At 42.3% G+C, this 15681-nt stretch overlaps 1 protein-coding gene across 1 annotated transcript; it reads left to right on the plus strand.

The window, feature by feature from the left end:
• Nucleotides 1-5104: 5104 nt before the first annotated feature.
• Lrit2 (leucine rich repeat, Ig-like and transmembrane domains 2) lies at nt 5105-9634 on the plus strand. The gene is made up of 3 exons (XM_032918423.1): nt 5105-5214; nt 5509-6290; nt 8877-9634. The coding sequence occupies exons 1-3, from the start codon at nt 5105-5107 to the stop codon at nt 9632-9634; spliced, it is 1650 nt and encodes a 549-aa protein (XP_032774314.1).
• The last annotated feature ends 6047 nt before the right edge of the window (nt 9635-15681 follow it).

Raw genomic sequence — 15681 nt, forward strand, 5'->3', positions numbered from 1 at the left:
TGCAGCATTTAGATATGTATTTTCACACTATGTGTCTATAGGTTGACTGACATGACTCTGCTATGTGTGTTCTATTGGGGCTCAGAGGTAGAGAGCAACGGAGACTACATGAGGCAGACTTCTCTTAGATGACATAAGAGGGAAGGGCAAAATCATGCGATGCCTCTGAATGTCTTCATGTGAGACTAGCACGTTGCTGCTGCTCATACCCATATTGTATCTGCCAAAGACAGTCTCATGGCCAAAGACAACATTAACAAGGCAAGCAGAGGCACTAATCCTCTGAAGATGATGATGGGAGACAAAACATTTCTAAATAAATTTACGAATGGCCCGCTATAGTATTGCCATTGGGAAGTGGCAGCTCTAGCTTTGGACCAGGCAGTTGGACAGTTGGTTCTACTGAAAAGTCCTTAACATTTATCCTTTGGAGTTCTCGGAGATAATCTTGGAGAAATTCTTGAAGAATTTATTTGCAATAAATTCTAAAGACTACTGCTCTTTTGTTCTCAGTACGCCAGACTGGAGAGAGCCAAGAGACTTCTACAACAGAGGGCACCATCACAGTCAGTCTTGTCTCACAGCCAGCCCATCCTTACAGAGGAGACTTTGCAGTGTTTTCTGAAATTTGCTTGGTTTTAGAAAGCATGTAGGAGCTTTTCTGGTCATCCAGCAGGCTATTAGAATTCTTGCAGAGACAGCTGAGATGTTGGTGTACAGGAGTGAGTTCCTACTGAAAACTCCGTTTATTACTTGTCTACAGAGAAAATGAGTGTCAAGTCCTTTGGTAACAGCTGTGGACTTTTACACTCAGAAGTGAACCAAGGAAATTATTTAACTAGTACCACACAAGATAATTGATATTATGTGAATGTTGACTAGATATAAATTCCCTTTCTATTTCCAAAAGATCTCACAACATGCCCTTAACAGCCCATTCTCAAGGTTGGGATATTTGATTTTACAGATGAGGAAACTAAGAACTGAGTATATGTATAGAAGGAAGATATAGACTTTCTTTTGGAATCCACGTTTTGACAACTTTTTGGATCTTTGCTCATTATTGATCTTTGAAGTGTAGTCCTCAGAATGCTCACTGTGAAAAAATGAATTTTTGGCAGCCACCAAAACCTGGGATCAGAACCACAAGAACAAATGTGTATATGAATATTAGAGTCACCAAACTTGATATTTTTCTGTCACTTCCATGAAGATTATATTTGATTATAACCTATGGGTCATTATGATTAGCAAGAAAAGCTATTTGAGTGGACAGTAATGGCCTTGTCTGCATTTTTTGGGTAAACAAAACTAGATAATGAATATTACAAGCTCTGTCATTGCTAATGGATATAGACTACAGGTGAGTTAATGGGCAGGGATGTGATACAATAAGACGTTCACAAAAAACAGATAACAAATTGGAAGCAACATCCAATCAGCTTTATTGAACTTTGTGAAAGAGAAACCAGGAACTTGAAAGCAAAAAATAAAAAAAATAAAACTAGTATAGCCAATATTGACTGAGAGACAGAGGAGGAGGAAGGAGAGGAGAAAGAGGAAAAGATAGGGATGTGATCAAATTTTCCAGCAGTCTGGGAGGGCTGCCTTCAGGGTGTGGGTGATCACTGCCTCTTAATGGCCATGTATCAACTTTCCTTCATGTGTTCTGTCTGCCCTGAGTTTTCTCTTGTAGGGAAGAATCATTCTGGAGTGTTCTCGTGGGTATTTATGTGACCAAAACAAACTTGTCTGACAAATGAATAAATAAACAGTATCTGGTTTACATACTAATCTTTTAGTGTAACATCCCCCGAAAACTAAATGTTCTTTGAATAGCCTAGAAAATGAATTCCTGGTCTTTCTCTACTAAAGACCAGCTGGTATCTGGGTCACAGTGATCCTGTGGTACACTGCCCCTGGGTGGTTAGTTTAGGAGTTGCAAATCGATGTAAATCATGGTGTCATGGTGTGTATATCATATATTTTCCGGACTGCAGCATGATTGTATTCCTCCTGCCCACACAGATGGTATGTCCAAACTGATTGAGTTTCAGTTGCCTTTCCAGGTTGCAGGATATAAACAGACAAAACCAAGTTATGTGCTGGAAAGGAGATGTTAGCTATCATTCTAGGCTCTGAATCAAGAGACTGAAGAGCTTGTTCAGAGGGATAGAGCCGAGTCTACTGAATCTAGTCATCAGTTGCAGGCACTACACTTTGCTTGCTTGCAATGGCATTGTAGGAAGGGCATAGCCAGCTTATGCTATGGCAGCAGCTTTCACATTTCAGTGGCCTAGCACAGCATGACTCATTCTTGCTCAAGTAGTCTGCTCACTGACTGAGAGTGGAATGATGGAGGGAGGGTTCTGTTTCGGGTCCTCAAACATCTAGGCTATGAGGAAAGTCCACCATCTGGAATATTGACAGTTACCTCAGTAAGGAAAAACACAACACGACTAGAGAATCATGAAAGGGTTTTTCAAATATCATGACTTCTAACATCTCAGTAGTAAAAATTGGGTCATATAGCTTGAATATTTCAAGGGGCTTTGAAATGTGGTCTGCATTTCTCTCACTGGCATACTATACAGCATGAGTAGTCAAGGGACCATTTCAGAGATTTTGGCAAAAGACAGAAGGGGTAAGGGTTCTATCCAGAGAAAAGGGAGGATATCTGTGTTCTACCTAGTAACGCACCCAGTTCTCTGTCTGCTCTAAACTGTCCATATTGACTTATTTGGAGGATTAAGTGGCACTTTTCAATCCTTTTATTGAGAGTGTATTCAGATAAAACAGGAACTCTCTCCCATCAGTAATTTATATTTATGCCATAATCACACAGTAATTCTTCTCCAACAATTATGTCTTGAGAGAATACTACAGTTCAAATTACTAAAAGCCTCCTTCAGGAGGAGAGATAAAGATGAAATATTCTCAAATCCTTTCTCTCTTTTGATTTTGGAGTCTTATGACTTTTATAATTACATTTGGTAACAGGTCACTTAAGCTAAGTAACAACACTAACCAAGTAAGTATATTAGGGTTCTCTAGAGGAACCAAACTGATCAAGTGAATCAATATTTATATCCATAGTATGTATATCTATGTATATATATCTATGTAGGATATATACATATTTATATCCATCTAAATATGGATTAATATATCCACTTATCTATATCTGTATATAGATAGATAGATAGATAGATAGATAAATAGATAAATAGATAGATAGATAAATCTGCCCATATCTATCTAGATACAGACAAGCTCTAAGACAACATCTAGAAAAGCGAGTAGGTCTGAATTTATACTAAGTAGGACATGGAGTAAACAGAGAAGAAAGTGTAGGAAAGGGAGATGAGTTTTAATTTTGGGCTGTCATATTTAGGTGTGAGAGGAAAGGAAGGAATGTCTTGTGCTCTCAGATAGCCATTCATTGAATTGCAGGGTCCCAGGAAGTAAGTCTAAAGTTGTGGGAAACTTGGCAAAGGGTTTTGGAGCAAACTTCTCTCAGTGCTGATTCTTTGTAGACCAACTGGCGAGAACCAAAGTCTCCCCCAGCCCATCGCTGTGTGTGTGTGTGTGTGTGTGTGTGTGTGTGTGTGTGTGTGTGTGTGTGTGTGTGTGTGTGTGTGTGTGTGTGTGTGTGCTGCTTTGGGAAGGACCTTGCTTTGTGCAAGCTCTCCTTGCAGCTGAGTCTCACCTTCCCATCGTATGAAAGACAATGAGAGCTGTGCATCTCCCCATCTCACACAGACTTTGTGCATGCCACGGTGGATTCCTTGTTTCAATTTTTTTTTACCTTGAAAGTAACTGCAGAGATCTCTCCACATGTCGAGGTAGATTGCCTAGGAATGCCAGAAAATGCATCTGGTATGAGTGGGAAGCCTGGAATGTAAGCAGCTTAGCTGGTGACCCATTTCCGCCTTGCTGGTTAGCTACTAAGCGGATTTTTTTTTCACTGAAGCCTTTTGTGGGGGTATAATATATATCATGAATCTTACAAGAACTCATAGAATTTTGGCATTTTATTGATGTGCCCTCATTTAATAAGAAAGCTGATAGTTCCACTCATCTAGACTCTGTCACAAGAGGGAATGAATTATGGGACACCTATTGTACTTTTTTTCATTAATCTAAACATTTCTTATATAAACTGTAAGATGTTTGTTGATAATTCTTGTTCTGCAGAAGAGACACAGAGGCTCACAAGTTAGAAGATATTCCCTGAACTGCCAGACTCAGGCAGAAGCACTAAGAAGAATGAATGAGGGAATATCTATAGCATTCATTTTCTCACCACTGTTGTGCCTAGCAAACATGACTTATACTGAATGAACAATGAATGTGTGAAGAGTGATAGAGAAGTATCTTGTCATAGATGACATTTTCAAGCCTGACACTTGCTCTTAGTGGCATGATACACTGTTTTAGAAAAGTCAAGGAAAAGACATACCATCAAACTTCTTGCCCCGGACCCGAAAGCTTTGTCCTTACGTCTTTAAGCTTCTGTGTTGGGAGGATACCTTGATGTTTCTCCAATTCCAGTGATATGAATTGCAGAAGCATCTGACTTAATGCAGTAGAAGTGTGACTAAACTCATCTCCCACGGTGCTGGCAGACAGCAAGCAAGGAAAACAATCACGAGATTGCTTTGCTGCTCATCATCTGCTTCCACTTCAAGAAAAGAATTGGAAATTGGGTGTTCAGGATTCCTTTGTGAACTGTGAAGCATTAGACGCATTTTGACCAAATCCTGAGCTATGGTACTCAGGATTGTGACACCTGATTGCTTCCCTGGCTTCTTTGTAAGAAGCTGAGAGAAGGTAGAAGCAAAATAGAGCTTGACGTCTGATGCATATTTCTCTTTTCTAACCTCAAGCACCACAGCTCTCTCAGTTGAGTTAAGAGACACAACATCTGGACATGGGCTTTTCCTGAGTCTGGGAGCTGGGCTCTAACAGACCTTGGGGCATTCAGGGCTTTAGTGCTGCTGTGCTGACCTACATCTTTATGGATTACCAATAATAGGATTTACTACTCAGAAGCTGAGACCACACCTACCCAAACCACACAAGGTATTGCCTACAGATAAATATGGCTTTTGTTTTTTATTGTTTCTTGCAAGTTCTGGTCTCTTGGGTTATACATGCAGCACGACCATTGTGTCTGCCAGAGTGTACCTGTTCAGAGGAGAGTTTTGGCAGGTGTGCTGTGCTGACAGGATTCTAGAGGGTGATGTGGGGGTAGAGGAGATTTTCTTTAAAAATGATATGGGGTGATACAGGCTTAAAGTTTGTGGAAAATCAGCTAAGTCTCCACAGAATTCATTTTAGTTGGTTCTGGAGTTTATTGAGCAGAACTTTTTTTTTTCCAAAAGCAATCTCTTTTATTATGAGTTCATTATTTTTATCTAGTCCCCATTTCTAATGACAGGATCCATTAAATACCACTTATAGGTTCCTTCATGCTTATTAAAGTTTGTCTGCTTTCTCATACAGGAGCCTTCAGTGCATGTCTATGTCTTTGGGAAAGATTCCAGACAACTTTCCCGAAGGACTCAAGCAAGTGAGAATTGAAAACTCGCCCTTGTTTGAACTTCCCCAGGGGGTTTTCACCAACTTGAGCACTTTGGAATACCTTTGGCTCAACTTCAACAACGTCACTGTGATCCACCTAGGCGCCCTGGAGGACCTGCCACAGCTGAGAGAGCTGAGACTAGAGGGGAACAGACTCCGTTCAGTACCGTGGACAGCGTTCCGCGCGACGCCTTTCCTGAGGGTTTTGGATCTCAAACACAACAGGATTGATGCGCTCCCTGAACTGGCTCTTCAGTTCCTAGCCAACCTGACATACCTTGACATATCCTCCAATAGGCTGACAGTTGTATCCAAGGGTGTCTTCTTGAACTGGCCAGCCTATCAGAAACGGCAGCAGCTTGGCTGTGGAGCGGAGATTCTCCCGCACATGGTATTGTCGCTGCACAATAATCCCTGGCTGTGTGACTGCCGTTTAACGGGGCTTGCTCAGTTTGTCAAGTCCGTTGGTCCCCCTTTCATCTTGGTGAGTTCTTACTTGATATGCCAGGGTCCTGTCTCTAAGGCAGGGCAGCTTTTACATGAGACTGAGCTCGGAGATTGTATGAAACCAATTATCTCAACTCCTAGGGCCAATGTCACTATCCAGGTAGGAAAGAACGTGACCCTGCAATGTTTGGCACAAGCCAGTCCCTCACCAACTATTGCATGGAAGTATCCCCTGAGTACATGGAGAAAATTTGATGGTAAGCCATATGATATATATATATATATATATATATAAATTCAGGGTAAAGGTCTGTTAGGACTCTGTCTTAATTCTGTGCCTGTCATAAAGGATGGGTGCAGGTAAGATTGGCATATATGTACATTAATTCCCTAGAACAGAAAAGAGTCCAAGGTAATATTTCTCTAACAGCACTGTTTAAAGTGGGTACAGGCAGATCTCATATATAAATAGATATATTGGACCTAATGATCTCCTATAGTGTAGAAATGTTAATAGCACTGAAAATAAACTAAAAATAAGCAAATATACTGTTTGAGAACCTTCTGGATGAAAAGCACAAAACATTTTAGAATACTAAAATTTCTGGATAGGACTTATTCTAGCAGGTGTTATTATCTCCTAGACTTGCCTCACCAGAATTACATGGGGTGCTTATTGCAATATGATTTATAAGGCCCTGCTCCAGAGATCTGAACTTGGTGAATGCAAGGCCAACAATATGTGTTGTTACATATGTGTTTCTGCTGTGTTGCCATTGGGTGATGTACATAAGATAAGGATAGCAAGTCCTATATATCAACCGAATACTTACTTCCTATTATCATGTTAGCAAGACAATATTAGCTCAAAATTATAGGGCCCAGAGAGATTGAATGACTTCCAGGGACCAAGAACTAGGACTTGATTTTCTTGGCACCAAGAAAAGCACCTTGTTTCTTGGAGTAGGTTTTAGCATTTCCCAAAGCCGTGTAAGGGTTCCCAGGAGCATGTTGGAGCTGGGAGAACAGTATCTTTACTCTTCCCCTGTCTAAAACAGCTAAAATGGAGTAATATCTGAGGGATTCAAGCAAGTCAGTTTCCATATATGATGATGAGCCTCTGGGAGATTTTAAAAAAATACCCAACTGACTGAAATTTTTACTTTTTCCATTTTTTAATCTTACTGTATTGGCAAGGTGGTAAATACTAACAGCAGAAAAAGATGGGATTCATCATTCTAGTTTTCTTTTAAATCAATAAATTAGGTGGGGAGTGAGGGCAAACACCTTTAAACCCAGCACTTGGGAGGCAGAGGCAGGCAGATCTCTGAGTGTGAGGCCTGACTGGACAGATACAGGACAGCCAGGGCTGTCTCCAAAAAACAACCAAATCAAAACAAAACAACAACCAAAAACCCATAAAACAGGAAGGGAAGAAGAAAAAATGAAGAGAAGGGGGAAAGGGAGAAGAGGAAGGAGTGATGGAGGAGGTGAGGGATGGAGGGAAGGACAGTGTCTAGTGATGCTCTGTCATCACTAATTTCAAAACTGTGTTATTTACATATTTTATATGTATGGTATCCTACTCAGTAATCCTATTGCTGTGACAAACACCGTGATCCAACAACCTGGGGAGGAAAGGGTTTATTTAGCTTATACTTCATCATCACTCTACTGTTTATCATTAAAGTCATGGCAGGAACCTCAAGGCAGAAGCTGATGGATGGAGGAGTGCTGCTTACTGGCTTGGTCCACAGAGCTTGCTGAGTCTGCTTCCTTAAAGAAACCAGGACAGCCACCCTAGCGGTGGCCCTGCCCCTCATCAATCACTTACTTAGATAACGTGCTATAGGCTTGCCTACAGCCTGATCTTATGAAAATATATTCATAGTTGAGGCTCCTTCCTCTCCAATGACTCTAGCTGTGTCATGTTGACATAAAACTAGCCTGCCAATGAGTGTTTTACCTTCTTCATATTTGTGTACTACACATATGCCCAATACCTGCAGTGGCCAGAAAAGTGTATTGAATTCCCTGAAACTGGAGTGCTACCATGTGGGTGCTGGGAGTCAAATCAGGGTCATCCAAAAGAACAGCCAGTCTCCTTAACTGCAAGGTATCTTGCCAGCCCCACTATAATTACTCTTGATACTGTGTTATGTCTAAAAATAATGATAGGTAAGGCTTACTGACACTGTTCTATAAAACCTGTAGAATGCATGTTACCTAGTTTTCTTGACAATGAAATTGAGGCTAGGAGAACTTAGGTATGTTTCCCAGTATGGCGTATTTGAAAGAAGTGGGAGCCCAAGTATTTGATTTCGAGGTACTGAGGAACTGTACATCTATTCCCTTTCGGTTCCGGGTAAGAGTTCCTTCCCCCAGACCTCAACAATCTAGTTCACTAGGGTTCAGTCTTAATCACACCATTTTTAAAAATCTCCAGGGTCCAGTCCATGTATAGTCTTTGTGGTATCCAGGCTTCAGTAATGGGGTCTCGAGGCTCCCAGTTTTTCATTCCTTCAACGGGGGCTCAATCATTTGCTGTATTCTGGCTGTGAAGGAATGCCTGGCTTCATCCATCTCCTTAGATAGAAAAATGGGCTCCACATAATTGCCACTTCTGAACAAGCATGGATAAGTTAATCAGCTGCTCCAACCCTCAGCATCTTTATAGCAAATTAAATGTTTACTCTATCGCGTTTCAAGAAAGGTAACCGCTGACACAAGGAACACACTTAATAAATGATAACCATCCTCTAAACATAAGACCTAGCCTTATTAGAACTTTCCAGCTGTCTGTCACAGACGAGCACACCTGTTTTGTTCTCCTTTTCACGCAGTGTTGGCCTTGCCAATTGCAGAAGGTTTCATCCTGTCCCAGCTGGTCATCCCAGCAGCTCAACTGGTAGACGGCACTAATTATACCTGCATGGCCTTCAACTCCATCGGCCGAAGCTCTCTTGTCATCACACTCTATGTCCAGCCTGCACAGGCCACGCCTGGATCGCATTCCCTCTCCACCTCTTCAGAGGGCAGTGCCTATGTTGACCTATGGGTGGTCAAGCAGACAGTGCATGGTATCTTGCTGGAGTGGCTCACAGTGACCAACCTTGCTGGAGAACAATGGTTCACCCTCTACATTGCATCTGATGAAGCTCTGGGGAAGAAGGTGGTCCACATAGGCCCTGGAATCAACACCTATGCTGTGGATGACCTCCTCCCTGCTACAAAATATAAAGCATGTCTCGGCCTGAGGAATCAGCCTCCAGGCCAGGGCCAGTGTGTGGTCTTTGTGACCGGCAAAGGCAGTGGTGAGCTGGAGGGCCGCGAGCACCTCTTACATGTCACTGTGGTCTTGTGCGCTGTGCTCCTGGCACTGCCTGTGGGTGCTTATGTCTGGGCATCCCAGGGTCCGTGCAATTGCAGTGAGTGGTGTTTTCGCTGTTTTCCTCTTCACAGGAAAACCCTAAGATGCCCACAAGCAGTGCCACAGTGTAAGGATAACTCTTTCACAGATCCTTCAGCTGTCTGTGAGGATTGTGAGAGTCACAGAGTTGTGGAGAAGGATGAGGAGATAGAAAAGGAGGGCACCAGCTAACAGCCCACCATAACATAGCAATGAATAGACCTTCAGTCCCTGAATCCAACTTTCCATGACAGCACGACTTGGTTCCAACCATTTACCAAACAAGTATTTCTTTTTTCTTTTTCTTTTTTTCTTTATTAACTTGAGTATTTCTTATTTACATTTCGATTGTTATTCCCTTTCCTGGTTTCTGAACCAATATTCCCCAACCCCTCCCCCTTCCCTTCTATATGGATGTTCCCCTCCCCATTCTCCCCCATTACCGCCTCCCCAACAATCACGTTCACTGGGGTTCAGTCTTAGCAGGACCAAGGGCTTCCCCTTCCACTGGTGCTCTTACTGGGATATTCATTGCTACCTATGAGGTTGGAGCCAGGGTCAGTCCATGTATAGTCTTTGGGTAGTGGCTTAGTCCTGGAAGCTCTGGTTGGTTGGCATTGTTCAAACAAGTATTTCTTGAGCAGCCACTGTGTTCTAATTAAGGTACTTGATGAAGAGAGTTTAGACATAAAAAAGGGGGACACAGTATTTATCTTCATAAAGCGAAAGGTAATGGAACTCTGACTTATTAAACTGATAATTTTAGTATGCCTGAGGGTGGCTAGAAGTTAATAAATGTTATTCCTATATATACACAGCCCTTTAGGGTTTACACAGAACATCTCATATGTATTACCCTGCAAAGGAAAGCAGCATATTCCTTACTGTAGGTAAGAAACTTGATCTCAGGAGGTCGATGATCGGCCCACCACTTATCTAGCCAGTGGCAGGGCACTGGTCTACAGAGGATGGATCTCTTTGTTTTACAAATGAGCCAGAGACTGGTACTATTACAGACACTGTGCTCATGTGGATGTATTGAGAATCAATGGCAGTTGAAACAACAGTTTAGAAATTGATGGCAACACTCGTATTGAAAATAATCACCCTTCATTTCTTCAGGTTCTTTTTCTTAGAGGAAGGGAATTAAACCATTTAAAATGGACACTCCCCATTTGTGCTGGCTGGTTTTATGTCAAGTCGACACAAGCCAAAGACATATGACAGGAGGAAACTTCAATCAAAACTTCCTTCACAAGATTCGGGCTGTGGGGAATTTTTTTTAATTAGTAATTGATGGGGGTTGGCCCAGCCCATTTTGGTGGTGCCATTCATGGGCTGGTGGCCCTGGGTTCTAAAAGAAAGCAGACTGAGCAAGCCATTTTGCAGCAACCCTTCATGGCCTCTGCATCAGCTCCTGGCTTCAGGTTCCTGCCCTGTTTGAGTTCCTGTCCTGTCTTCCTTCAATAATGTATTGTGATACAGAAGTGAAAACTCTTTCCTCTCCAACTTCTCTTTTAGTTATTGTGTTTCAGCATAGCAATGGAAACCTAATTAAGACACTATTGTACCAAAAGTAGAAAAAAATCACATTTCTCCCCTTCTGATAATTTCAATAAATTTTTAACATTTTCTAGTTTTATTTTGTCTGATCTTTGTCTGACAAGATGATATATATATATATGTATATATATGTATGTATATAATGATGGATAGAAAGATGATAGATAGATAGATAGATAGATAGTATTTTAAAGCTAAGTCCAAGCTTCTCACTAGTTTGCCTGGAATACTTCACTGTTTCACAGAAGAAGTTTAAAATAATATAACACAAGATTATTGTCATTCCCTAAAAACCTACATTTTATACATGTATTAGATATGTGCATATTTAACAGCACAGACATAGTATAGTAAGACTGTTAATGAAAGATGTTCGCTGGTACATTTTTTTAAAGCAAGTGTCTGGAGAGAGGGGAAATCATGCTGCTATTGGCCTCTCTATGATTCCATCTGTAGGAGTAACAAAGTAGGTATGTGAGGTGGGGAGGATACAATCATCACGAAGGGGTCTAGGGTTAGTGTAAAGGTGAGAGAAGATGCAATGACCTTGGTGATGGCTTGGAAGAGAATGACAGGAAGAAGCAAGGGCCATAGTAAAGGAGAAAACCTAGAAGAAAGAGTCAGAAGCATATTGATGAGCGGTGTCCAGCTGCCTGTACACACTTAGAAATTTGAGGAGGAAGAATGTGGTCTGGATAGGACTTCTTGAAATAGGGGATTTTTAAAGACTCTTGAGTTACCACTTAGAAAGCCCCAAACATTCACATTACACATGGTCATAAGCTTATAGTTGTAGTTAAGTTTTCAACATTAGAATTGTACAAAGCAATATGCATCTAGCAGAGACAAAACTGAGTTTGAATGTTGGGTTTTTCCTCCCCTGAGTCAGTGATGCACATTGTGATTCTCCCTAGGTATACTGGGATTCCAGGCAATGACTGCAGGAGAAACAGCTGAGATCGCAGTATTCTGTGTTGCTAAGGTTGTTTGGTTGCTGTGTGTTGGTAAATATTCTAAAACTTCTAAGCTAAAGTTGTTTTTAATACTCTTTACTTAACCAAGCACAGCAACCAAACATGGACCATGTATCTTAGTTACTACTCTAGTTCTATTGCTGCGAAGAGACGCCACGACCACACCAACTTACAGAAGAAGACGTTTAACCCAGGGCTTGCTCACAGCTTTAGAGGGTTAATCCATTATCATCATGGTGGGAAACAGACAGTCATGGTACTAGAACTTTAGTTTTAAGCTTTGCATCCTGATCTGCAGGCATCAGACAGAGAGAATGAGCGAGAACGTGAGAGGTGGGGGGTTGGGGGGGCAGGAAAGAGACTGGGCCTGGAATGAACTTTTGAAAACCTCAAGCCCCTGCACTCCATGCCCAGTGCTACATTTCCTTCACTAAGACTACACTTTACACTTTCTAACCCTTCCTAAACAGTTCACCAATTGTGGGCTCAGCATGCCAATACATGAAGGTATGGGGGGGCATTCTTATTCAAGCAACCACACCATGTAAGTGTGTACAAGTGTGTGTTGGGGATAAAATCTGAGGCTTTACCCCACCCATACTTGACAAGAACAATAACACTGAAATGTAGCTCAAGTTCCAGACCATGTAATTTTTAAGTAATTTTTAGGATTAAGCCATCATTTAGTTCCAGAAACTTGAAGGATATTGTTTCCTTCCTTCTTCCGTCTTGTTGGAGCCTGTCTACCTCAGAGATAGAGAACAGTCTGGCATCGATGATAGACTCTAAATATGTATGAGTACAAGCGTTATTGGATGCACTATTGCATAATGACAAGTGACTGTCATTCAGCCAAGGCGGTGTATGGTTTCATAATGGTATGTGAGCATCTCCAACATCCCCTCCTTTAGTTATTTCTGACTCTCTAAAAGGGAACTCCGTGTGTCCATGTGTGTGGTGGATAGCACTGGCCCTCATGTAGAACCTCCTCTCTTACCTCAGCCCATTTGCCCGTGACTAGAGTCTTGATAACCATGAGAGAAGAGTAATTGCTTGCCAACTGATTCCTGCATCCGTAACAGGTTAGCTGGACTCTCTCAAAGCTCGCATTGTGACAAGCACAGAATCTATAATCTCAACCGCTTGGAAAGCTGAGACAGGATTATTAGAGTCCGTGAGTTCAATACCACTTGGATTAACACAGCAAGATCCTGTCTCAACAACACAATAACAAAGCACCATTGTTTACGTAGACGGAACCCTTAGAGGTCACGAGAAGCAAGGACAGTAATGTCATCCACACCTTTTGACACATTTGCTAACTTGGCTCTGAGGGAGAGCAACTGCAGAACAATGTCGCACCTATTCTCTTGGTGACATCTTGTCACTTTTTGCTTAGAGTGACGAGTATGCCAAAGCACAGGCCGCGTGTTTCAGATGGATGATATGGTGTCTACCTGTTTTCCTCAAAGTCTTTTCACTTGCCCGTAACCCTTCTTTGAGGACCATCCATGTTGGATACAAAGGTCCTCTCCTCTAGGATATGTTCTTTTGTATATGGGCCACAGCAAGCCATCTTCAAACGTTACCTATCTGACTAAGAATAGCAGCTGAACTTCTATCGGTAGCTACAAAGCAGACACTAGGTGTTAGCATATATTAGCTCTTACGATCTCACAGCAATAAGCCTTTGCACCCTATACTGATGAGAAAAGTGAGACCCAGACAGCCTTGGTCTTTTGCACAAAGTCACACATAAGTAGTAAAATCTGAGTTCAAGTTACAACACTGTCAAACTGTGAAAACACCTTTTCAGTTCATAACACTAGAGAGCCTGAGCTCAGAGGGCTGGGAGGATAGCTCAGTCAGTGAAGTGTTTGCTACGCAAGCAAGAAGACCTGACTTTGATCTCCAGAGCCACATTTGAAAAATCAGGCTGGCATTATGGAGCACGTTTGTAAACCCAGAAAGTCGCAGATAGGCCGATCATAGAGCTTGCTGGCCAGCTAGTCTAGTGGAATAGGAAAACTTCAGGTAAAAGCAAGAGACCCTATTTCAATAAGCAAGATGGACAGTAATTGAAAGAGACAGCTGAAGTTGGCCACTAACCTCATGTGCATGGGTACCACCCCTCCCCTGTTGTACCTGCATACACACATAAGAACCTACACATGCATATAAGTCTAGGCTCACAGGGAAGGAAAAACGGCTTTCGATCATTTAGAATCACTCTTACTGATTGAGCATAGGGTTAATGCTCCAGTCATAGTCTTTAGAAAGGGGGGGTCATTCCCATCTGCTGTTGCTGCCTTCTTCCTATCCTTTTGGAAACCTAACATCAAGCTAGACTATAGATCTGGGCCTATCTCAGTTGTCTGTCCTTCAACTTGCCACATCCCAACACTGTGAGACTTGGCAAGTGTCACCCCACTGATGGGGTCTCCTCCAGTACTGACCACATTTACTGATCTTACTGTTTGGTCTATCCTCCTTTCTCCCAGTAGGCTCATGTTAGCTACTAGGCCCTTTCTGCTTCCACGGTCCCTTCTAAGAGTGGCTATCCTTGGGCCAAGTTCCTGAGTTTGTCCATAAAGCACCCCACCCTGCTGCTAAGGACCACAGTGCTGAGCTGAACTTCTAGTCCAGAGGTTTTCATTCCCCATTCCCCACGACAAACTGCTTTTCTGGCTGCCGTACACACAAGGCCTTATAAAACCCGTTCACTGCTGGACTCCCCTAAGAGTCCTTAGTCCATGTTCCAGACCTATTTCTTCCTTCAAGCAATCCTGATTGGATTCTTCTTGATTGGGGCGGGGAGCAGGGGGTGGGGTAGAATTTAAGTCCAGAACAAACAAGGTCTGCGAAGGTGTGGTAATTAAGATGTAGGCAGACATTACCCAAAGACTATACATGGACTGACCCTGGGCTCCAACTGCATAGGTAGCCTAGTAAGAGCACCAGTGGAAGGGGAAGCCCTTGGTCCTGCCAAGACTGAACCCCCAGTGAACGTGATTGTTAGTGGGAGGGGTAATGGGGGAAGATGGGAGGGGAACACCCATATAGAAGGGGGGGGAGGGGTTAGGGGGATGTTGGCCCGGAAACCGGGAAAGGGAATAACATTTGAAATTTAAATAAGGAATAACCAATTTAATAAAGATGGAGAAAAAAAAAAGATATAGGCAGACAATTTAGACAAAATGATGCAAAATCCCTCAGTGTCAGGATGGAGGTTAGGCGCAACATCACCCACAGAATGAGCTGTGAGTCAAGGATATGGGTCTCCACAAAACAATAAACATAAACACAAAAGGATGAGGTGGTCAGCTTCTTCTTTGAATAATAGATTTTATTTACCATTTACAGAAGAGGTTAGCAGCACACATATTATCAGATGCTGAACTCCCTGTGGTAGCAAACGATCCAGCGTAGCACTTTCCAGGCTGGTCTTTAGCAGGTTAGTGCCTGTCCCTCAATACTGTGCGGGCCAGTGACTACAGACCTACAGATCAGGACTCTGAACATCCACACGTCTGTGTAACACCTCCAAACACAGACTGGGGATAGGGGGTGGGGGAGATCAAGAAAAACACATGTTCATACAGTCTGACCACATCCATAACTGTGGAATTCTAGAGGGCTTCATAGAGTGAGTATATATATATTTCCTTAATGTTTTCTCAAAAGAACACCAGAATCTTCCAG

Source organism: Rattus rattus, chromosome 13 (assembly GCF_011064425.1).
Source record: "Rattus rattus isolate New Zealand chromosome 13, Rrattus_CSIRO_v1, whole genome shotgun sequence".
NCBI lineage: Eukaryota > Metazoa > Chordata > Mammalia > Rodentia > Muridae > Rattus > Rattus rattus.

Excerpts from the sequence above, each read along its gene's own strand:
- Lrit2 (XM_032918423.1), top strand. The coding sequence starts at position 5,105 with ATGGCTTTTGTTTTTTATTGTTTCTTGCAAGTTCTGGTCTCTTGGGTT. Across the intron at positions 5,215-5,508 it reads TCAGAGGAGAGTTTTGGCAG|GAGCCTTCAGTGCATGTCTA; the intron begins GTGTGCTGTGCT and ends TTTCTCATACAG. Across the intron at positions 6,291-8,876 it reads TACATGGAGAAAATTTGATG|TGTTGGCCTTGCCAATTGCA; the intron begins GTAAGCCATATG and ends CTTTTCACGCAG.